Genomic DNA, 22,757 nt, shown 5'->3' with positions numbered 1-22,757 from the left:
TTTAACCTTCCTGTATAGTTATTCCAAATTCTCAAAGGTTATTTTAGGGCATTTATTTCAAAGAAAAATAGTTTTAAAAACTTGACAAATTAAGAATCTTTATTGTTAATTAAAAGTGGCTTTGGGTTGACAACACATTTTAACCATTGCTATATTTCGTGCCTTTGTGTCATCATAAAAGAGACGAGCTCAGACCTGATAGGCCTAAACGTGACCCCTGGTGAAATCTTATCGGATTTTAACGAAATTTGTCTTAATTTAAAGAGAAAATTACCCTCTACCTCCATAATATAGGAAGTTAACTTCAGCATGACGCTTCAGAACAGCTTCCCAAGAAGTCTGGTGGTGGATTTTGTCCAGCCAGATGTCAACGACAAAGCCACCTTCGTTTTGCGCGCTCCGCTTGAATTGCCAAGAGCCTTGGCACTAATTAAACCATTTAGCTTGGAAGTAAGTACACCAGTAAAGGCGCTCGAAATATCATAGGACAGACGCTTACAAAAAGGGACTAGTGCGTGGTAAGCTTTAGTGATCCAAAAGATAATTTAGTCCTAAAGAGACCTAATAAAGAGTTACTTTTTCCACTGGAAAATTAAAGGTGAACTTAAAAGAGTACATCTCATCTCAGACCACTTAACCCATGGACAGGCAAAACCATGTTAAACCCACGCTAACAAATGGCAATGCGTAGCACGCGCCCTCACGCGTCTGCCGACCGCAATTTGTTGCCAAATGTCCCGTAAAGAAAAATTTGTCTCTAATGGTTCGGGATATATTTTAGTCAAGGCTTAATGTTAAACAGACTTTATAAACAATACCAGAGTGATATTTACAAAAACTAACTTGATAGATCGTTTATGAATCTTTAATGAGGGAGAGGCTAAAATAAATAAATAATGAAATTCAACTAACTTTTATAATTTAGTCAGATTTTCTCCCCATATCGGTGACTGGAGATCTCTACTCCTCAAAAAACAAAATGGCGCGAATTTTACTATGGTTTGGCGAAAAACTTCCAACATCCGCCGCCACAGCGCTAGTGTCAGTCTTTGCTATAAGCAAACCTAGCCCCTATTCAGTTGCCTGTCCATGGGTTAAGTGGTCTGAGATCTCATTTACCCAAGTCCATCTTTAAACAGTAATTTGAAAATTTTTAGTAACTTTGTTGTACCAGAAAATGAACTGATCCTTATTTACCGCCAACACTAAAGGCATTAAACAGTACTAAGAAATTCGAACGTTCCAAGATGTATTAGATTACTAATCTCCTGTTGCTCGTGCCGTGATTTCCTTGCCGCCACCGCGTCTAGTTTTCCCAAGGATGATGGGGGGAGGGGGATGATCCGAAATCTGAGATAAATGTAAGTGCACTACGTGTGGCACGACTCAGTTTGGGTGGGACGCCAAAAATGCAGGAGGAGTAGTCGGACTCAATTGTAATTGGCTCAGAAGGGCTACAGAAGAACCAATTACAATTGAGTCCGACTATTCCTCCCCCATTTTTGGCGTTCCACCCAATGTTAGCCGTTCCACAGTTAGCGCACCTGCTTCTCTAAGATTTCGCATCCAACCCCCATCATCTTTGGTTCTCCTATCCCTATAGCGTTTAAAAGATCAAGGCTAAACAAATTTCTTTATTGTAACTTTGCTAGGTATGGATTTGCATTCTGTGCCTGTTTCCCGCTATGGCCATTTTCTTGAAGTTGCTGGCGGTGCGATTTTTTGTCGATTTGAAGGCCTCGAATAACAGGTTTTTTGGTCGTTCGGTGACGCTCTTTGGTACGAATTCGGCGCCCTCCTTGACACCGGAGCCGAACCAACCAGGCGATTGGAGCGCAGTTCCATGAAAGTCGACTTGATTGGTTGGCTCATCTTTTCCATGATCGCCTACGCTTCCTTTTCGGGTCAATTAAGTAAGAAGCAAAATGTCTCTCATATATATCGCTATATTAATTTGTAGATGTAATTCGGTTTGCATTCGTACTCGCGATTTTCATGGACGAGTTAACCCTAGATGTTCGAAAATAAATCGTTGTCTCAAGCCTGGTTTTCACTGCCGAATATTTAACGTAACATTAAAAAATAATCGGCAAAATTTTGCGGAAAATTCCTTAAAAAAAGGCGGCAAAACGTTTTCACTAAAACTTGCAATATCATAAGTACCATAATTACCCCTGATAAGTAAAACACGCCCGTTGGTCTAATGTAACCAGCATGTTCATCTGAACCCTATACAAGTTAAGTATAAGCGACGCCGTGCGGCCTTTTTTGTCCCAACTTTTTAGCCAATGGGAAACGTTTCTAAGGGTGCTCTAACTTCCCAGAAGTCTGACTTAGAATCTCGGTAAATGGATAGTGCTCATTCATAGATTCTGGGTCAGAATTCTGAGTTAGTAAACATTAAGGTTTCGTCTGCTACACGTATGGACACAGGCCACAGAAGCCCAAGCTACAAATATCGTAAGTGTAATTGATGAATTAGTACCGTTATCCATCATTGTTTAATATATGTCGCAACAAAAATGTTTTAAGTTACAACCCTAAACCTATACTCGCGCGCTTAAAGGTCGCCATTACTCCAACACTGGTCCGTGGCCTACAAGATATCTGTAGGGGAGGTCTGAATATGAGCCTCCGCGGACGATTTACAGTTTCAAATGACTACAAGAGGCCGCCTCCATCGTTTTTTTGGGTGAAAATGCCCGTTACATTGGTCCTATGGGCGTGTTGTACTTATCAGGGGTAATTATGGTTGTTATGGTAATATCATGAAAGTGGGCAAGCTCGTGGAGACCAAGTCTTACCAGTTATGTTGAAAACACACCAATAGCAACCATCGATTTTTTTTAGAATTTATTGTCTTTGTAAAAACGTTAATTTGCCAAAGTCCTTTAACAAATCGTTAACTATACATTTTTAGAAATTTAACTCGACCACACAAACGCCTTCAATTAAAAAAAATGGCGTCGAAAATAAACCTCTCGCGAGGTGATCAAAACCAAGCCTATGACGTCCCGCATTCGTCGATTTCTATTGGACACCGCTTTCCTTTAAGCAAAAGTTTATTAGGTAAGTAAGTAAAAATTTGAGGAAAAATAGAAAACCAATTCCGTGCTTGCCGCCCAAAAAACGCGAAATTTTGCGGCAAGTTACCGGTTTTTTCTGCGTTTTGGGCCAGTGAAAACCAGGCTTTAGAAGCGAGGGGTTAGTTACTTGAATAATCAGGTGTACAAAACCGCAGAAATCGATAACTTGATTTCTAGAATTCTTAGAAAATCATCAGTAATCAAAATCATTCTTGTGGGTAATCAGAAATCTCCGATAATCACTGGAAATCACGTGAAATCATAAGAAAATCGGAAATAATCACATGATTTACTTACAATCTTTCGTAGTCACCTCGGAAATCACACATTTCGTGAACTAATCACGCATAATCAATCGAGGAATTCGATAATTCCAAAATAAAATTCGTAACCAGTTCAGATAGAAATAATTACTGAATTCATCGTAATTCACGAAGAATGGTAATCACGGCATTCACCAAAAACGGAATTCGTTGGAATCCAATCAGAAATCGCAAGCTATCTACGGCAATAACGGGAAATCAGTTTAATGGTTATGGAAATCACTTATGCTATGTTCACACTTGCACGGGAACCGGTTGAAAACTCGTCTGTCCAACCAGTTTTGAAACGCTCTTTAATGGTAGTTCGGAGCGATTTCAACTGCCTCGGTTCACACTCTAAGACGATTCTGTTAGTGCTGTCTGCTTATCATTTCGTTGGTGTTGTCTGCTAAGGCCGGAGAAAATACACTTAATACTAGTCTCATCCTTTTTTTTTGTTCCAGGTTTATTTATTTATTTAAGGGCTAGGGTGAAATATCCCTGAAAACTACAAACTAGCTTCCATAGCCGCTTTAAGTTGGTTCGCGAAGCAACTTCAAGAAACCGCGTTTGTAATTAGCTTCTCGAGTATCAGTTTTGTTCACACCTAACTTTGGAAGCGATTTGAGTCGCTTCGAACCGGTTTCCCATGTAAGTGTGAACGTGGCTATAAACTAATCCTAATCACGGAAATCAAGGAATTCGTTCAGTAATCAACGGAATTCACGTAAAAATTAAGAAATCAGGCGTAGAAAATTTTGGCGAATGACTAGCCCCTCGCTCAGAGGCAATGAGAATCACGCGTCTCACTTTTTACCTCTCCAAGTGACGTATGTCACGGAGAGGTACTAATTGTAATTTCTTTGTGTTTATGCTAATTATGGTGTCTTTTTTGCGCAGTTTCCTTTTTGAACTTTCCGGGTTTGGAGGATCCGATCGACACTCTTGACCAATTAGCCGCCGATGTCCATCAAGGGAAGATAGTTGCGGGCAGTGTGCGTAGCACTTTCTTTCATCAAGCCTTAGAGGTCAGTCATAGAAGGATAAAAGTTGTTTTTGTGACCACATTTAGCTTAGAGGAATACAGCGCTCCTACCTTTGCTAGATCATTTATATTTTCAGTGACTGTGGTACACTAAAAAAATCATGTGTTAACCCCTCTTATTTAAGTTCTAGCTTTCAAAATTTATTTGAAGTTTAGAATTGTCTTGATATAGTTGAATTCTTTTTCTCGTGCGTCGCATAATTTTGGTATCACTAAGAAGTGATATCTAGGGAGAAGGTACAAGAAGCCTAAGTATTAGCGCGCCATAGTCACAGTCCCTCTTTCAAAATACAAGGGGGGACGTAAAAGGAGGTCGGGCTATTTCGCCCGCGATTTCGCCTCTCCTCAGTCGGAAAATACGTAATTTTCGTCATTCGCGTCGCGCTGACGCGAGTGTCAAGAACCAAGGAGATACTGGTTGTAATTTAGAGGAGGGTATTAACTCCGGACCTACGTTTGGACTGGAAATAAAGCTGGAAATGTGGCTAATTTGAACCTTCTCCCTAGTAAACTAGATATCACTTCTTGGTATCACCAAAGCGCCAATTTTTAACATCACCTAAAACTATAGTCTTCTAAGTGTGGTTATAACCAGTCTGGTTATGCTTCGAAATCTTTAGTGAGCCTTACAAAATGGAAGACCTCAGTAATTCCGAGTTTTCGAATGAAATTATAAATACATTATTTACTTTTACTTATATAAATTGCTTGCACTTTGTGAACAAACGCTATCACTAGAGTGCTAGTAGACGTTTTGGGTTGGGGATATTTTTAAGAAGTGGAAACAACAAGGATGCCAAGAAAATTTGGTCAATGAAATGTGACGATGGGATGATTAGAAACATTTTAAGTAAACCTTTGAATGTAATCTGTGTTTTTACAATCTTCTTTTGGACGGCATTTCGAGTCTTTTATGTCCTCGGCAATATCCACCGCAGCGTATTGCACAATTTGTTGAAATTTCCCGGGACATAAGATAGTGGCGTCACTACAACGCACATTTTCATTGGCTGACGTATTCCATTTACGCCGGGAACGACCGAAAAATTAGAACACGTTTTAAGCCCGACCGAAACGAGCGGAACGGCAATTCCGTCGTGTTTTCGGTCAAATGAGAGCCTAGATTCCCACTTGACCGAAAAAACCCGGCGGAAATCAGGCAGCCGACGGAAGAAATTTTAACTTACGCCGGAATCCGGCGGTAGACCGTTCACACTACGACTGAATTTTGAGTTTGGCGGTAGATATTTTTGGGTCACGTGATAGAATTGACTGGTTTCCACAACATCTATTTCGCACTCTTAATTGATATATTTGTCCCCTTGTCGCTTAGATCGTAGATATAGCCTCTACCATAACGTTATCAGAATATTTTTGACCATATTATAGTACAGACTGTTAAAAAAGTCTTTGTGCGTTGCAGTTTTCGCACATATTTCACTATATTTCAAAAACTATTCAAGCTAGCGCTCTGGAATAAAGTGCGTTATAAAAGTTTTGCATTTCTCTTTCATATTTTACCCGTTCCACAGTTGTCCTTTGCATACTTATACCGGAAACCGGAAATGTCAAAATTATCAACTTTGAAAATATTGGATTCTCGAGGATATAAATGCAATTTTCGGATTCCTTGGGGTCGATTCATATTTGAAAAGTTTTCACCAAATTCAATTCGGATGAATAGGTCACGAGTAATCAGCCTTTATTCAAAATCTGGCAACTTCAATTTAAATGGCGATAATTCATAATCGAGTATCGAATCTTTGTCGTAATAATGCTTGTTAGATGTTATGGCACTTTATGCATATATATATGATTGGTCTTGTGGCGCGATAATTTGAAACAATTCAGACGCTCGTTAAAGGGATGGTGAAGTGGAAAATTAAGTAATTTTTTATTGATTCTTCTATAAGACCAATCTGCATAGTGAATTATCCAGGAAATAACACCGAACGATTTTTATACGTCAATTAGTTTGAAATTTCATGGATAATTTTAAATAAGGATCTCCGACCAATCGCGTAGAGCCCTGTCCTTTTATAAACAATTTTCTCGTGGCACGTTCCGTGTTGAATCAATTTATTGCGAGATTTGAAACAATTTGCGTAATGTGATAATTGTGGTGCGAGACATGGAGCGTGCCACGAGAATATTGTTAACAAAAAGGCACGGCGTTACGCGATTGGTCGGAGGTCCTTATTTAAAATTATTCTTAAAATCTTAGCCTAATTTGAATATTAAAATCAATGGGAGGTATTTGCTAAATTTTTCATTATTCAGACTGGTCTTATAAGAACCGATAAAAAATCACTTTAATTTCCACTTCCCCCTCCCTTTAAGAGAAAACTCGCGTCTTTTGAAGAGGAGAAGCGGTTTGAAAATATTGTTATTTGGGCCATGATATCATAATATTTAGAACTCATATTAATTACGTCTAGGTCTTCAGCCCGACTCATTGCAGCCTAGTGAAAATCTCATTCATGATGGCATATGCGCTTCACGAGATCCCTACAAATAGACATATTCAACTATTCCATTAAGAAACAACTTCAGAGGAGATGGCTTCTATGCTAGGAAGGTTCGCTATGCGATTGAGCTTCGCTAAACGGAGCCTGGGGTTGCCTATAGCCTCCCGCGTATAGAGCAAATGTCAGGCCATTGAAAGATTTTATTTTAGAGGTAGGAATAGGGAACAGAGTAATCTAGGCGCGCGTCAAAGTCCCGGACCCCCCTAAAAAGGAATTACGTATTTTTCGCCGTCCCAGTCAGTAACGTCATAAAAACCTAGTTTAAGTGAGCCAATCTGAAATTTTAAACTTTTAATTACGTGTTGGAGGGAGGGGCTCTATACTGGGCTATGAGTCGGACAGAATTAAACACTAACCGTTCTCCATTCCTACTTCTAAAATTAAATATATCTCTGGTGAGGCTTAATAATAAAGCCGACCGCAACCAAAGCATGGGAAAGGCGTATTTCAAAACTGACGTTCAAAGCTACCGATGGAAAAGCCAAAAAATTAAATGAAAAAAAAATGAAAGCCGGTAACAATGATCACAACTGAAAATAACAGCTAACAGCTAAAACGAACCCGAACGGTAAAAACTTGAAGTTAGTCTCAACGCTGCTGGTCTGCTACTCCTTTCGTTTAGTTTCTATGGCAAGATTACTAGCTTTGGAAGGTATTGGGATATTAGGCCATTTTGTGTTTTAAGACTTTTATTGTGAAGGAAAGAAAACAAACCTGTTTAAAGATATTTCGAATAACTTTTAATATCTTTATAAGTTTAAAATTATCTATAAAATTATTTGGACGAAAATTTTCAAATAACAAGATTTCCTTCGAGTTTCAAAGTGAAGAATGTTCGTGTGCTTTATTGAACTATTCTTTTACAAACAAGGCAGTCACTTTCAGTTTTAAATGTTGCTTGATTTTTTATTGGGCCTACCCTAGCCCTTAAAGGGAGGATGAAGAGGAAAACAAAGTGATTTTTAATCGATTCTTCTTCTAATTATAAGTTCATTTTGTATAGTGAAACCTCCAGGAAATAAAGTCTCCAAATGATATTAAAATACCAATTAGGCTCAGATTTTATAGATAATTTGAAATAAGCAAGTCTTACCAATCGCTTAACACCCTGCCATCCTGTTAACAAAATTTCCGTTGCCCGCTCTATATCACGCACCACGATTGTCACATCGTGAGAAACTTTTATTAAATCTCGCGATAAATTCCATTGGGCATGGAGCGTGCCACGAGAATTTTGTCAATAGGAAGGCAGGGCGTTACGGGATCGGTCGGAGGTTATTATTTTAAATTATCCATAAAACCTAAACCGAATTTGAATTTTAAAATCATTCTGAGATATTTCCTGGATGTTTCACTATGCAGAATAGTCTCATAATTAGTAGAAGAATCGATAAAAACACATTTTTTCACTTCACCCTCCCTTTAAACACATTCTTAGTCTTATTCTTAAAGACAGACATAAAGTCTAATGAAATTAGGAGGTAAAGCATTGTAATATTCAACAGATCCGCCCGGTTCGCTGGTATTATTTTCTGCGTAAGATTAACCAGCCCTAATCGTGACCGGTATTAATATAATTAATAAGCTAACAATTATTCTTATCTAACATGAAAAATAGTTTTAGTGTATGGTTTCAGGCTCTGAAGGACAATTGGCCAGCCCATGCGTCCCGACTCGTTGCAAGATTTCGGGCGAACGAAGAAAGTGACGCTTTTCACGGGGCCGTTCTTTCGCCCGACTTGAACCCTATTTAGCGTTTATGTCTCTCATTAAATAAAAAAAGTGTTTAAGGGCTAGGGGAGGTTAAGTAAAAAATTAAGCAACAATTGAAACTGAAAGTGACAGTCTTGTTTGTAATAAATAGTTCAATAAAGCAAACGAACTATCTTTAATTTAAAACTCGATGGAAGTATTGTTATTTGAAAATTTTCCTCCAAATTTTATTAATATTTGTCAGCTTTTTACTAATTATTAATAAAGATAATAAAAGTTTTCGAAAAATTCTTCAAAAAAGGCATGTTTTCTTTCCCTCATAATAAAAGTCTTAAAACACAAAATTCCCTAATATCCCCATTACTCCCTAACTGCATTTATCACGCCCGAAGTAATATATTTATATAAATGATCTTGTTATTTGAAAATTTTCGTCCAAATAATTTTATAGATAATTTTAAACTTATAAAGATATTAAAAGTTAGGTAAAATAGTAGTATTCCCCCTCCACGGATTTTTAAAAGTTTGTACTCATTTCTGATAGTAAATGAGGTGAGGAACACGATGCCGTTAAAAATTTCCACCGCAAATGATTTTGAGTTTTTTTTTTTGAATTTTTTTTTTATGAAAATTGCAATATTTTGGAAAAGGAGAAATCTAATAGAAACTGAACCTAACCTAACCTAACCTAACCTAACCTAACCTAACCTAACCTAACCTGAACCTAACCTAACCTAACCTAACCTAACCTAACCTAACCTAACCTAACCTGAACCTAACCTAACCTGAACCTAACCTAACCTGAACCTAACCTAACCTGAACCTAACCTAACCTAACCTGAACCTAACCTAACCTAACCTGAACCCAACCTAACCTGAATCTAACCTAACCTGAACCTAACCTAACCTAACCTAACCTGAACCTAACCTAACCTAACCTGAACCTAAAATATCCCAAACATAATCTAATCAAGTGTATGCGCCCCAAATATCAAATATACAAACAACCATAAGTAATATGTGCTACTTTTTTTTTTTTAAATCATTTGCGGTGAAAAATTTTGACGGCATCGTGTTCCACACCTCATTTACTATCAGAAATGAGTACAAACTTTTAAAAATCCGTGGAGGGGGAATACTACCATTTGGCCAAAAGGTATTCGAAATATCTTAAAACAGGTTTGTTTTCTTTCCTTCACAATAAAAGTCTTAAAACACAAAATTGCCTAATATCCCAATACCTCTCAAAGCTAGTAATCTTGCCATAAAAACTAAACGAAAGGAGTAGCAGACCAGCAGCGCAGAGACTAACTTCAAGTTTTTACCGTTCGGGTTCGTTTTAGCTGTTAGCTGTTATTTTCAGTTGTGATCATTGTTACCGGCTTTCATATTTTTTTTCATTTATTTTTTTGGCTTTTCCATCGGTAGCTTTGAACGTCAGTTTTGAAATACGCCTTTCCCATGCTTTGGTTGCGGTCGGCTTTATTATTAAGCCTCACCAGAGATATATTTAATTTTAGAAGTAGGAATGGAGAACGGTTAGTGTTTAATTCTGTCCGACTCATAGCCCAGTATAGAGCCCCTCCCTCCAACACGTAATTAAAAGTTTAAAATTTCAGATTGGCTCACTTAAACTAGGTTTTTATGACGTTACTGACTGGGACGGCGAAAAATACGTAATTCCTTTTTAGGGGGGTCCGGGACTTTGACGCGCGCCTAGATTACTCTGTTCCCTATTCCTACCTCTAAAATAAAATCTTTCAATGGCCTGACATTTGCTCTATACGCGGGAGGCTATAGGCAACCCCAGGCTCCGTTTAGCGAAGCTCAATCGCATAGCGAACCTTCCTAGCATAGAAGCCATCTCCTCTGAAGTTGTTTCTTAATGGAATAGTTGAATATGTCTATTTGTAGGGATCTCGTGAAGCGCATATGCCATCATGAATGAGATTTTCACTAGGCTGCAATGAGTCGGGCTGAAGACCTAGACGTAATTAATATGAGTTCTAAATATTATGATATCATGGCCCAAATAACAATATTTTCAAACCGCTTCTCCTCTTCAAAAGACGCGAGTTTTCTCTTAAAGGGAGGGGGAAGTGGAAATTAAAGTGATTTTTTATCGGTTCTTATAAGACCAGTCTGAATAATGAAAAATTTAGCAAATACCTCCCATTGATTTTAATATTCAAATTAGGCTAAGATTTTAAGAATAATTTTAAATAAGGACCTCCGACCAATCGCGTAACGCCGTGCCTTTTTGTTAACAATATTCTCGTGGCACGCTCCATGTCTCGCACCACAATTATCACATTACGCAAATTGTTTCAAATCTCGCAATAAATTGATTCAACACGGAACGTGCCACGAGAAAATTGTTTATAAAAGGACAGGGCTCTACGCGATTGGTCGGAGATCCTTATTTAAAATTATCCATGAAATTTCAAACTAATTGACGTATAAAAATCGTTCGGTGTTATTTCCTGGATAATTCACTATGCAGATTGGTCTTATAGAAGAATCAATAAAAAATTACTTAATTTTCCACTTCACCATCCCTTTAACGAGCGTCTGAATTGTTTCAAATTATCGCGCCACAAGACCAATCATATATATATGCATAAAGTGCCATAACATCTAACAAGCATTATTACGACAAAGATTCGATACTCGATTATGAATTATCGCCATTTAAATTGAAGTTGCCAGATTTTGAATAAAGGCTGATTACTCGTGACCTATTCATCCGAATTGAATTTGGTGAAAACTTTTCAAATATGAATCGACCCCAAGTAATCCGAAAATTGCATTTATATCCTCGAGAATCCAATATTTTCAAAGTTGATAATTTTGACATTTCCGGTTTCCGGTATAAGTATGCAAAGGACAACTGTGGAACGGGTAAAATATGAAAGAGAAATGCAAAACTTTTATAACGCACTTTATTCCAGAGCGCTAGCTTGAATAGTTTTTGAAATATAGTGAAATATGTGCGAAAACTGCAACGCACAAAGACTTTTTTAACAGTCTGTACTATAATATGGTCAAAAATATTCTGATAACGTTATGGTAGAGGCTATATCTACGATCTAAGCGACAAGGGGACAAATATATCAATTAAGAGTGCGAAATAGATGTTGTGGAAACCAGTCAATTCTATCACGTGACCCAAAAATATCTACCGCCAAACTCAAAATTCAGTCGTAGTGTGAACGGTCTACCGCCGGATTCCGGCGTAAGTTAAAATTTCTTCCGTCGGCTGCCTGATTTCCGCCGGGTTTTTTCGGTCAAGTGGGAATCTAGGCTCTCATTTGACCGAAAACACGACGGAATTGCCGTTCCGCTCGTTTCGGTCGGGCTTAAAACGTGTTCTAATTTTTCGGTCGTTCCCGGCGTAAATGGAATACGTCAGCCAATGAAAATGTGCGTTGTAGTGACGCCACTATCTTATGTCCCGGGAAATTTCAACAAATTGTGCAATACGCTGCGGTGGATATTGCCGAGGACATAAAAGACTCGAAATGCCGTCCAAAAGAAGATTGTAAAAACACAGATTACATTCAAAGGTTTACTTAAAATGTTTCTAATCATCCCATCGTCACATTTCATTGACCAAATTTTCTTGGCATCCTTGTTGTTTCCACTTCTTAAAAATATCCCCAACCCAAAACGTCTACTAGCACTCTAGTGATAGCGTTTGTTCACAAAGTGCAAGCAATTTATATAAGTAAAAGTAAATAATGTATTTATAATTTCATTCGAAAACTCGGAATTACTGAGGTCTTCCATTTTGTAAGGCTCACTAAAGATTTCGAAGCATAACCAGACTGGTTATAACCACACTTAGAAGACTATAGTTTTAGGTGATGTTAAAAATTGGCGCTTTGGTGATACCAAGAAGTGATATCTAGTTTACTAGGGAGAAGGTTCAAATTAGCCACATTTCCAGCTTTATTTCCAGTCCAAACGTAGGTCCGGAGTTAATACCCTCCTCTAAATTACAACCAGTATCTCCTTGGTTCTTGACACTCGCGTCAGCGCGACGCGAATGACGAAAATTACGTATTTTCCGACTGAGGAGAGGCGAAATCGCGGGCGAAATAGCCCGACCTCCTTTTACGTCCCCCCTTGTATTTTGAAAGAGGGACTGTGACTATGGCGCGCTAATACTTAGGCTTCTTGTACCTTCTCCCTAGATATCACTTCTTAGTGATACCAAAATTATGCGACGCACGAGAAAAAGAATTCAACTATATCAAGACAATTCTAAACTTCAAATAAATTTTGAAAGCTAGAACTTAAATAAGAGGGGTTAACACATGATTTTTTTAGTGTACCACAGTCACTGAAAATATAAATGATCTAGCAAAGGTAGGAGCGCTGTATTCCTCTAAGCTAAATGTGGTCACAAAAACAACTTTTATCCTTCTATGACTGACCTCTAAGGCTTGATGAAAGAAAGTGCTACGCACACTGCCCGCAACTATCTTCCCTTGATGGACATCGGCGGCTAATTGGTCAAGAGTGTCGATCGGATCCTCCAAACCCGGAAAGTTCAAAAAGGAAACTGCGCAAAAAAGACACCATAATTAGCATAAACACAAAGAAATTACAATTAGTACCTCTCCGTGACATACGTCACTTGGAGAGGTAAAAAGTGAGACGCGTGATTCTCATTGCCTCTGAGCGAGGGGCTAGTCATTCGCCAAAATTTTCTACGCCTGATTTCTTAATTTTTACGTGAATTCCGTTGATTACTGAACGAATTCCTTGATTTCCGTGATTAGGATTAGTTTATAGCCACGTTCACACTTACATGGGAAACCGGTTCGAAGCGACTCAAATCGCTTCCAAAGTTAGGTGTGAACAAAACTGATACTCGAGAAGCTAATTACAAACGCGGTTTCTTGAAGTTGCTTCGCGAACCAACTTAAAGCGGCTATGGAAGCTAGTTTGTAGTTTTCAGGGATATTTCACCCTAGCCCTTAAATAAATAAATAAACCTGGAACAAAAAAAAAGGATGAGACTAGTATTAAGTGTATTTTCTCCGGCCTTAGCAGACAACACCAACGAAATGATAAGCAGACAGCACTAACAGAATCGTCTTAGAGTGTGAACCGAGGCAGTTGAAATCGCTCCGAACTACCATTAAAGAGCGTTTCAAAACTGGTTGGACAGACGAGTTTTCAACCGGTTCCCGTGCAAGTGTGAACATAGCATAAGTGATTTCCATAACCATTAAACTGATTTCCCGTTATTGCCGTAGATAGCTTGCGATTTCTGATTGGATTCCAACGAATTCCGTTTTTGGTGAATGCCGTGATTACCATTCTTCGTGAATTACGATGAATTCAGTAATTATTTCTATCTGAACTGGTTACGAATTTTATTTTGGAATTATCGAATTCCTCGATTGATTATGCGTGATTAGTTCACGAAATGTGTGATTTCCGAGGTGACTACGAAAGATTGTAAGTAAATCATGTGATTATTTCCGATTTTCTTATGATTTCACGTGATTTCCAGTGATTATCGGAGATTTCTGATTACCCACAAGAATGATTTTGATTACTGATGATTTTCTAAGAATTCTAGAAATCAAGTTATCGATTTCTGCGGTTTTGTACACCTGATTATTCAAGTAACTAACCCCTCGCTTCTAAAGCCTGGTTTTCACTGGCCCAAAACGCAGAAAAAACCGGTAACTTGCCGCAAAATTTCGCGTTTTTTGGGCGGCAAGCACGGAATTGGTTTTCTATTTTTCCTCAAATTTTTACTTACTTACCTAATAAACTTTTGCTTAAAGGAAAGCGGTGTCCAATAGAAATCGACGAATGCGGGACGTCATAGGCTTGGTTTTGATCACCTCGCGAGAGGTTTATTTTCGACGCCATTTTTTTTAATTGAAGGCGTTTGTGTGGTCGAGTTAAATTTCTAAAAATGTATAGTTAACGATTTGTTAAAGGACTTTGGCAAATTAACGTTTTTACAAAGACAATAAATTCTAAAAAAAATCGATGGTTGCTATTGGTGTGTTTTCAACATAACTGGTAAGACTTGGTCTCCACGAGCTTGCCCACTTTCATGATATTACCATAACAACCATAATTACCCCTGATAAGTACAACACGCCCATAGGACCAATGTAACGGGCATTTTCACCCAAAAAAACGATGGAGGCGGCCTCTTGTAGTCATTTGAAACTGTAAATCGTCCGCGGAGGCTCATATTCAGACCTCCCCTACAGATATCTTGTAGGCCACGGACCAGTGTTGGAGTAATGGCGACCTTTAAGCGCGCGAGTATAGGTTTAGGGTTGTAACTTAAAACATTTTTGTTGCGACATATATTAAACAATGATGGATAACGGTACTAATTCATCAATTACACTTACGATATTTGTAGCTTGGGCTTCTGTGGCCTGTGTCCATACGTGTAGCAGACGAAACCTTAATGTTTACTAACTCAGAATTCTGACCCAGAATCTATGAATGAGCACTATCCATTTACCGAGATTCTAAGTCAGACTTCTGGGAAGTTAGAGCACCCTTAGAAACGTTTCCCATTGGCTAAAAAGTTGGGACAAAAAAGGCCGCACGGCGTCGCTTATACTTAACTTGTATAGGGTTCAGATGAACATGCTGGTTACATTAGACCAACGGGCGTGTTTTACTTATCAGGGGTAATTATGGTACTTATGATATTGCAAGTTTTAGTGAAAACGTTTTGCCGCCTTTTTTTAAGGAATTTTCCGCAAAATTTTGCCGATTATTTTTTAATGTTACGTTAAATATTCGGCAGTGAAAACCAGGCTTGAGACAACGATTTATTTTCGAACATCTAGGGTTAACTCGTCCATGAAAATCGCGAGTACGAATGCAAACCGAATTACATCTACAAATTAATATAGCGATATATATGAGAGACATTTTGCTTCTTACTTAATTGACCCGAAAAGGAAGCGTAGGCGATCATGGAAAAGATGAGCCAACCAATCAAGTCGACTTTCATGGAACTGCGCTCCAATCGCCTGGTTGGTTCGGCTCCGGTGTCAAGGAGGGCGCCGAATTCGTACCAAAGAGCGTCACCGAACGACCAAAAAACCTGTTATTCGAGGCCTTCAAATCGACAAAAAATCGCACCGCCAGCAACTTCAAGAAAATGGCCATAGCGGGAAACAGGCACAGAATGCAAATCCATACCTAGCAAAGTTACAATAAAGAAATTTGTTTAGCCTTGATCTTTTAAACGCTATAGGGATAGGAGAACCAAAGATGATGGGGGTTGGATGCGAAATCTTAGAGAAGCAGGTGCGCTAACTGTGGAACGGCTAACATTGGGTGGAACGCCAAAAATGGGGGAGGAATAGTCGGACTCAATTGTAATTGGTTCTTCTGTAGCCCTTCTGAGCCAATTACAATTGAGTCCGACTACTCCTCCTGCATTTTTGGCGTCCCACCCAAACTGAGTCGTGCCACACGTAGTGCACTTACATTTATCTCAGATTTCGGATCATCCCCCTCCCCCCATCATCCTTGGGAAAACTAGACGCGGTGGCGGCAAGGAAATCACGGCACGAGCAACAGGAGATTAGTAATCTAATACATCTTGGAACGTTCGAATTTCTTAGTACTGTTTAATGCCTTTAGTGTTGGCGGTAAATAAGGATCAGTTCATTTTCTGGTACAACAAAGTTACTAAAAATTTTCAAATTACTGTTTAAAGATGGACTTGGGTAAATGAGATCTCAGACCACTTAACCCATGGACAGGCAACTGAATAGGGGCTAGGTTTGCTTATAGCAAAGACTGACACTAGCGCTGTGGCGGCGGATGTTGGAAGTTTTTCGCCAAACCATAGTAAAATTCGCGCCATTTTGTTTTTTGAGGAGTAGAGATCTCCAGTCACCGATATGGGGAGAAAATCTGACTAAATTATAAAAGTTAGTTGAATTTCATTATTTATTTATTTTAGCCTCTCCCTCATTAAAGATTCATAAACGATCTATCAAGTTAGTTTTTGTAAATATCACTCTGGTATTGTTTATAAAGTCTGTTTAACATTAAGCCTTGACTAAAATATATCCCGAACCATTAGAGACAAATTTTTCTTTACGGGACATTTGGCAACAAATTGCGGTCGGCAGACGCGTGAGGGCGCGTGCTACGCATTGCCATTTGTTAGCGTGGGTTTAACATGGTTTTGCCTGTCCATGGGTTAAGTGGTCTGAGATGAGATGTACTCTTTTAAGTTCACCTTTAATTTTCCAGTGGAAAAAGTAACTCTTTATTAGGTCTCTTTAGGACTAAATTATCTTTTGGATCACTAAAGCTTACCACGCACTAGTCCCTTTTTGTAAGCGTCTGTCCTATGATATTTCGAGCGCCTTTACTGGTGTACTTACTTCCAAGCTAAATGGTTTAATTAGTGCCAAGGCTCTTGGCAATTCAAGCGGAGCGCGCAAAACGAAGGTGGCTTTGTCGTTGACATCTGGCTGGACAAAATCCACCACCAGACTTCTTGGGAAGCTGTTCTGAAGCGTCATGCTGAAGTTAACTTCCTATATTATGGAGGTAGAGGGTAATTTTCTCTTTAAATTAAGACAAATTTCGTTAAAATCCGATAAGATTTCACCAGGGGTCACGTTTAGGCCTATCAGGTCTGAGCTCGTCTCTTTTATGATGACACAAAGGCACGAAATATAGCAATGGTTAAAATGTGTTGTCAACCCAAAGCCACTTTTAATTAACAATAAAGATTCTTAATTTGTCAAGTTTTTAAAACTATTTTTCTTTGAAATAAATGCCCTAAAATAACCTTTGAGAATTTGGAATAACTATACAGGAAGGTTAAATAATTTTAAGAATTTTATTTTTTTGTGAAATATAACTTTCCATAAATAATGTAATATGTAAAAGGAATTACGTATTTTTCGCCGTCCCAGTCAGTAACGTCATAAAAACCTAGTTTAAGTGAGCCAATCTGAAATTTTAAACTTTTAATTACGTGTTGGAGGGAGGGGCTCTATACTGGGCTATGAGTCGGACAGAATTAAACACTAACCGTTCTCCATTCCTACTTCTAAAATTAAATATATCTCTGGTGAGGCTTAATAATAAAGCCGACCGCAACCAAAGCATGGGAAAGGCGTATTTCAAAACTGACGTTCAAAGCTACCGATGGAAAAGCCAAAAAAATAAATGAAAAAAAATATGAAAGCCGGTAACAATGATCACAACTGAAAATAACAGCTAACAGCTAAAACGAACCCGAACGGTAAAAACTTGAAGTTAGTCTCTGCGCTGCTGGTCTGCTACTCCTTTCGTTTAGTTTTTATGGCAAGATTACTAGCTTTGAGAGGTATTGGGATATTAGGCAATTTTGTGTTTTAAGACTTTTATTGTGAAGGAAAGAAAACAAACCTGTTTTAAGATATTTCGAATACCTTTTGGCCAAATGGTAGTATTCCCCCTCCACGGATTTTTAAAAGTTTGTACTCATTTCTGATAGTAAATGAGGTGTGGAACACGATGCCGTCAAAATTTTTCACCGCAAATGATTTAAAAAAAAAAAAGTAGCACATATTACTTATGGTTGTTTGTATATTTGATATTTGGGGCGCATACACTTGATTAGATTATGTTTGGGATATTTTAGGTTCAGGTTAGGTTAGGTTAGGTTCAGGTTAGGTTAGGTTAGGTTAGGTTCAGGTTAGGTTAGATTCAGGTTAGGTTGGGTTCAGGTTAGGTTAGGTTAGGTTCAGGTTAGGTTAGGTTAGGTTCAGGTTAGGTTAGGTTCAGGTTAGGTTAGGTTCAGGTTAGGTTAGGTTCAGGTTAGGTTAGGTTAGGTTAGGTTAGGTTAGGTTAGGTTAGGTTAGGTTAGGTTAGGTTAGGTTCAGGTTAGGTTAGGTTAGGTTAGGTTAGGTTAGGTTAGGTTAGGTTAGGTTCAGTTTCTATTAGATTTCTCCTTTTCCAAAATATTGCAATTTTCATAAAAAAAAAATTCAAAAAAAAAAACTCAAAATCATTTGCGGTGGAAATTTTTAACGGCATCGTGTTCCTCACCTCATTTACTATCAGAAATGAGTACAAACTTTTAAAAATCCGTGGAGGGGGAATACTACTATTTTACCTAACTTTTAATATCTTTATAAGTTTAAAATTATCTATAAAATTATTTGGACGAAAATTTTCAAATAACAAGATCATTTATATAAATATATTACTTCGGGCGTGATAAATGCAGTTAGGGAGTAATGGGGATATTAGGGAATTTTGTGTTTTAAGACTTTTATTATGAGGGAAAGAAAACATGCCTTTTTTGAAGAATTTTTCGAAAACTTTTATTATCTTTATTAATAATTAGTAAAAAGCTGACAAATATTAATAAAATTTGGAGGAAAATTTTCAAATAACAATACTTCCATCGAGTTTTAAATTAAAGATAGTTCGTTTGCTTTATTGAACTATTTATTACAAACAAGACTGTCACTTTCAGTTTCAATTGTTGCTTAATTTTTTACTTAACCTCCCCTAGCCCTTAAACACTTTTTTTATTTAATGAGAGACATAAACGCTAAATAGGGTTCAAGTCGGGCGAAAGAACGGCCCCGTGAAAAGCGTCACTTTCTTCGTTCGCCCGAAATCTTGCAACGAGTCGGGACGCATGGGCTGGCCAATTGTCCTTCAGAGCCTGAAACCATACACTAAAACTATTTTTCATGTTAGATAAGAATAATTGTTAGCTTATTAATTATATTAATACCGGTCACGATTAGGGCTGGTTAATCTTACGCAGAAAATAATACCAGCGAACCGGGCGGATCTGTTGAATATTACAATGCTTTACCTCCTAATTTCATTAGACTTTATGTCTGTCTTTAAGAATAAGACTAAGAATGTGTTTAAAGGGAGGGTGAAGTGAAAAAATGTGTTTTTATCGATTCTTCTACTAATTATGAGACTATTCTGCATAGTGAAACATCCAGGAAATATCTCAGAATGATTTTAAAATTCAAATTCGGTTTAGGTTTTATGGATAATTTAAAATAATAACCTCCGACCGATCCCGTAACGCCCTGCCTTCCTATTGACAAAATTCTCGTGGCACGCTCCATGCCCAATGGAATTTATCGCGAGATTTAATAAAAGTTTCTCACGATGTGACAATCGTGGTGCGTGATATAGAGCGGGCAACGGAAATTTTGTTAACAGGATGGCAGGGTGTTAAGCGATTGGTAAGACTTGCTTATTTCAAATTATCTATAAAATCTGAGCCTAATTGGTATTTTAATATCATTTGGAGACTTTATTTCCTGGAGGTTTCACTATACAAAATGAACTTATAATTAGAAGAAGAATCGATTAAAAATCACTTTGTTTTCCTCTTCATCCTCCCTTTAAGGGCTAGGGTAGGCCCAATAAAAAATCAAGCAACATTTAAAACTGAAAGTGACTGCCTTGTTTGTAAAAGAATAGTTCAATAAAGCACACGAACATTCTTCACTTTGAAACTCGAAGGAAATCTTGTTATTTGAAAATTTTCGTCCAAATAATTTTATAGATAATTTTAAACTTATAAAGATATTAAAAGTTATTCGAAATATCTTTAAACAGGTTTGTTTTCTTTCCTTCACAATAAAAGTCTTAAAACACAAAATGGCCTAATATCCCAATACCTTCCAAAGCTAGTAATCTTGCCATAGAAACTAAACGAAAGGAGTAGCAGACCAGCAGCGTTGAGACTAACTTCAAGTTTTTACCGTTCGGGTTCGTTTTAGCTGTTAGCTGTTATTTTCAGTTGTGATCATTGTTACCGGCTTTCATTTTTTTTTCATTTAATTTTTTGGCTTTTCCATCGGTAGCTTTGAACGTCAGTTTTGAAATACGCCTTTCCCATGCTTTGGTTGCGGTCGGCTTTATTATTAAGCCTCACCAGAGATATATTTAATTTTAGAAGTAGGAATGGAGAACGGTTAGTGTTTAATTCTGTCCGACTCATAGCCCAGTATAGAGCCCCTCCCTCCAACACGTAATTAAAAGTTTAAAATTTCAGATTGGCTCACTTAAACTAGGTTTTTATGACGTTACTGACTGGGACGGCGAAAAATACGTAATTCCTTTTTAGGGGGGTCCGGGACTTTGACGCGCGCCTAGATTACTCTGTTCCCTATTCCTACCTCTAAAATAAAATCTTTCAATGGCCTGACATTTGCTCTATACGCGGGAGGCTATAGGCAACCCCAGGCTCCGTTTAGCGAAGCTCAATCGCATAGCGAACCTTCCTAGCATAGAAGCCATCTCCTCTGAAGTTGTTTCTTAATGGAATAGTTGAATATGTCTATTTGTAGGGATCTCGTGAAGCGCATATGCCATCATGAATGAGATTTTCACTAGGCTGCAATGAGTCGGGCTGAAGACCTAGACGTAATTAATATGAGTTCTAAATATTATGATATCATGGCCCAAATAACAATATTTTCAAACCGCTTCTCCTCTTCAAAAGACGCGAGTTTTCTCTTAAAGGGAGGGGGAAGTGGAAATTAAAGTGATTTTTTATCGGTTCTTATAAGACCAGTCTGAATAATGAAAAATTTAGCAAATACCTCCCATTGATTTTAATATTCAAATTAGGCTAAGATTTTAAGAATAATTTTAAATAAGGACCTCCGACCAATCGCGTAACGCCGTGCCTTTTTGTTAACAATATTCTCGTGGCACGCTCCATGTCTCGCACCACAATTATCACATTACGCAAATTGTTTCAAATCTCGCAATAAATTGATTCAACACGGAACGTGCCACGAGAAAATTGTTTATAAAAGGACAGGGCTCTACGCGATTGGTCGGAGATCCTTATTTAAAATTATCCATGAAATTTCAAACTAATTGACGTATAAAAATCGTTCGGTGTTATTTCCTGGATAATTCACTATGCAGATTGGTCTTATAGAAGAATCAATAAAAAATTACTTAATTTTCCACTTCACCATCCCTTTAACGAGCGTCTGAATTGTTTCAAATTATCGCGCCACAAGACCAATCATATATATATGCATAAAGTGCCATAACATCTAACAAGCATTATTACGACAAAGATTCGATACTCGATTATGAATTATCGCCATTTAAATTGAAGTTGCCAGATTTTGAATAAAGGCTGATTACTCGTGACCTATTCATCCGAATTGAATTTGGTGAAAACTTTTCAAATATGAATCGACCTCAAGGAATCCGAAAATTGCATTTATATCCTCGAGAATCCAATATTTTCAAAGTTGATAATTTTGACATTTCCGGTTTCCGGTATAAGTATGCAAAGGGCAACTGTGGAACGGGTAAAATATGAAAGAGAAATGCAAAACTTTTATAACGCACTTTATTCCAGAGCGCTAGCTTGAATAGTTTTTGAAATATAGTGAAATATGTGCGAAAACTGCAACGCGCAAAGACTTTTTTAACAGTCTGTACACTATTATAGTAACATATATATCAAAAAGCATCGATTACACAAAATTGTGCCGTTCAACAACTGCAACGTCATCATGCATGACGTCAAAAGAACACCGATTTAATTTTCCCAAACATTGATGTTTTTCCTGATGAGTGTTACTGAACGCAGCCTTGGTTGTTTCTCAGCAGTAATGATTCCATCGTAATCTCGGGTTCAAAAAGCATTTTTTTATATATATTTTTCAAATTATTCTCCAAACTAATGTTTTTGTAGCTCTTGTAGAAATCATAAAGCATGGTTTTCACTTGGCGTAAATCACGACTATTCATCCGACGTCAAGCGACAACGGAAAAAAACATAGTTACGCTGGACAGAAATCACGTTAAATGTGGCGACGTTGGTTTTCTATTTTTTGGCCACTCTGCGCCAGCCAATCAGCAATAAGCTCGAGTCGTCACGTTATTTTCGACCACGCGTGTTCGGAAAAGGGCGTCCGTGGTCCGCCATGTCTTTATTTATTTAGTTCCTAATCGACTTAGTTACTAGTACAAATCCCTGAGATTGCCGAAGTCGAATGCTGAAAGTTTTATTGAAGAGGTTCGGAGCCATCCATATCTTTATGATATTTGA

General features: G+C 37.9%; 2 protein-coding genes across 8 annotated transcripts in view; one reads left to right on the top strand and one right to left on the bottom strand.

Moving 5' to 3' along the window:
* The first annotated feature begins 1,780 nt into the window (after positions 1-1,780).
* LOC149668081 (uncharacterized) overlaps positions 1,781-22,757 on the top strand; it is a 27,354-nt gene continuing 6,377 nt past the window's right edge. For 2 of the 3 annotated variants that reach the window (XR_016367937.1, XM_089840987.1), the window contains exons 1-3: positions 1,781-1,913; positions 2,921-3,069; positions 4,289-4,416. Coding sequence is in view for 1 of the 3 variants with exons in the window: in XM_089840987.1 (XP_089697113.1) it covers positions 2,961-3,069; positions 4,289-4,416 (237 nt within the window). In the remaining 2 variants the exon portion in view is untranslated. The remainder of the gene's footprint in view (positions 1,914-2,920; positions 3,070-4,288; positions 4,417-22,757) is intronic. The other variant, XR_016367938.1, reaches the window with a different exon arrangement.
* On the bottom strand, positions 12,828-17,564 carry LOC149668082 (uncharacterized). 5 transcript variants are annotated; one of them, XM_089840978.1, is made up of 4 exons: positions 17,080-17,564; positions 15,617-15,877; positions 14,461-14,609; positions 12,828-13,241 (listed from the first exon to the last, which is right to left on the bottom strand). In XM_089840978.1, exons 3-4 carry the CDS (start codon positions 14,567-14,569, stop codon positions 13,003-13,005), a joined length of 348 nt encoding a protein of 115 aa, XP_089697104.1. In that variant the 5' UTR covers positions 14,570-14,609; positions 15,617-15,877; positions 17,080-17,564; the 3' UTR covers positions 12,828-13,002. The 5 variants fall into 5 exon arrangements, 4 of the variants coding, with proteins under 4 accessions (XP_089697104.1, XP_089697103.1, XP_089697102.1 ...); XM_089840977.1 differs by having other exon boundaries at positions 16,169-17,563; XR_016367933.1 differs by lacking the exon at positions 14,461-14,609.

Source organism: Phalangium opilio, unplaced genomic scaffold, assembly GCF_054372755.1.
Source record: "Phalangium opilio isolate 3A_F unplaced genomic scaffold, DU_Popi_V2 ptg000056l_1, whole genome shotgun sequence".
In the NCBI taxonomy this organism is placed as follows: domain Eukaryota; kingdom Metazoa; phylum Arthropoda; class Arachnida; order Opiliones; family Phalangiidae; genus Phalangium; species Phalangium opilio.
This window is presented reverse-complemented; position numbering and strand designations above follow the sequence as displayed.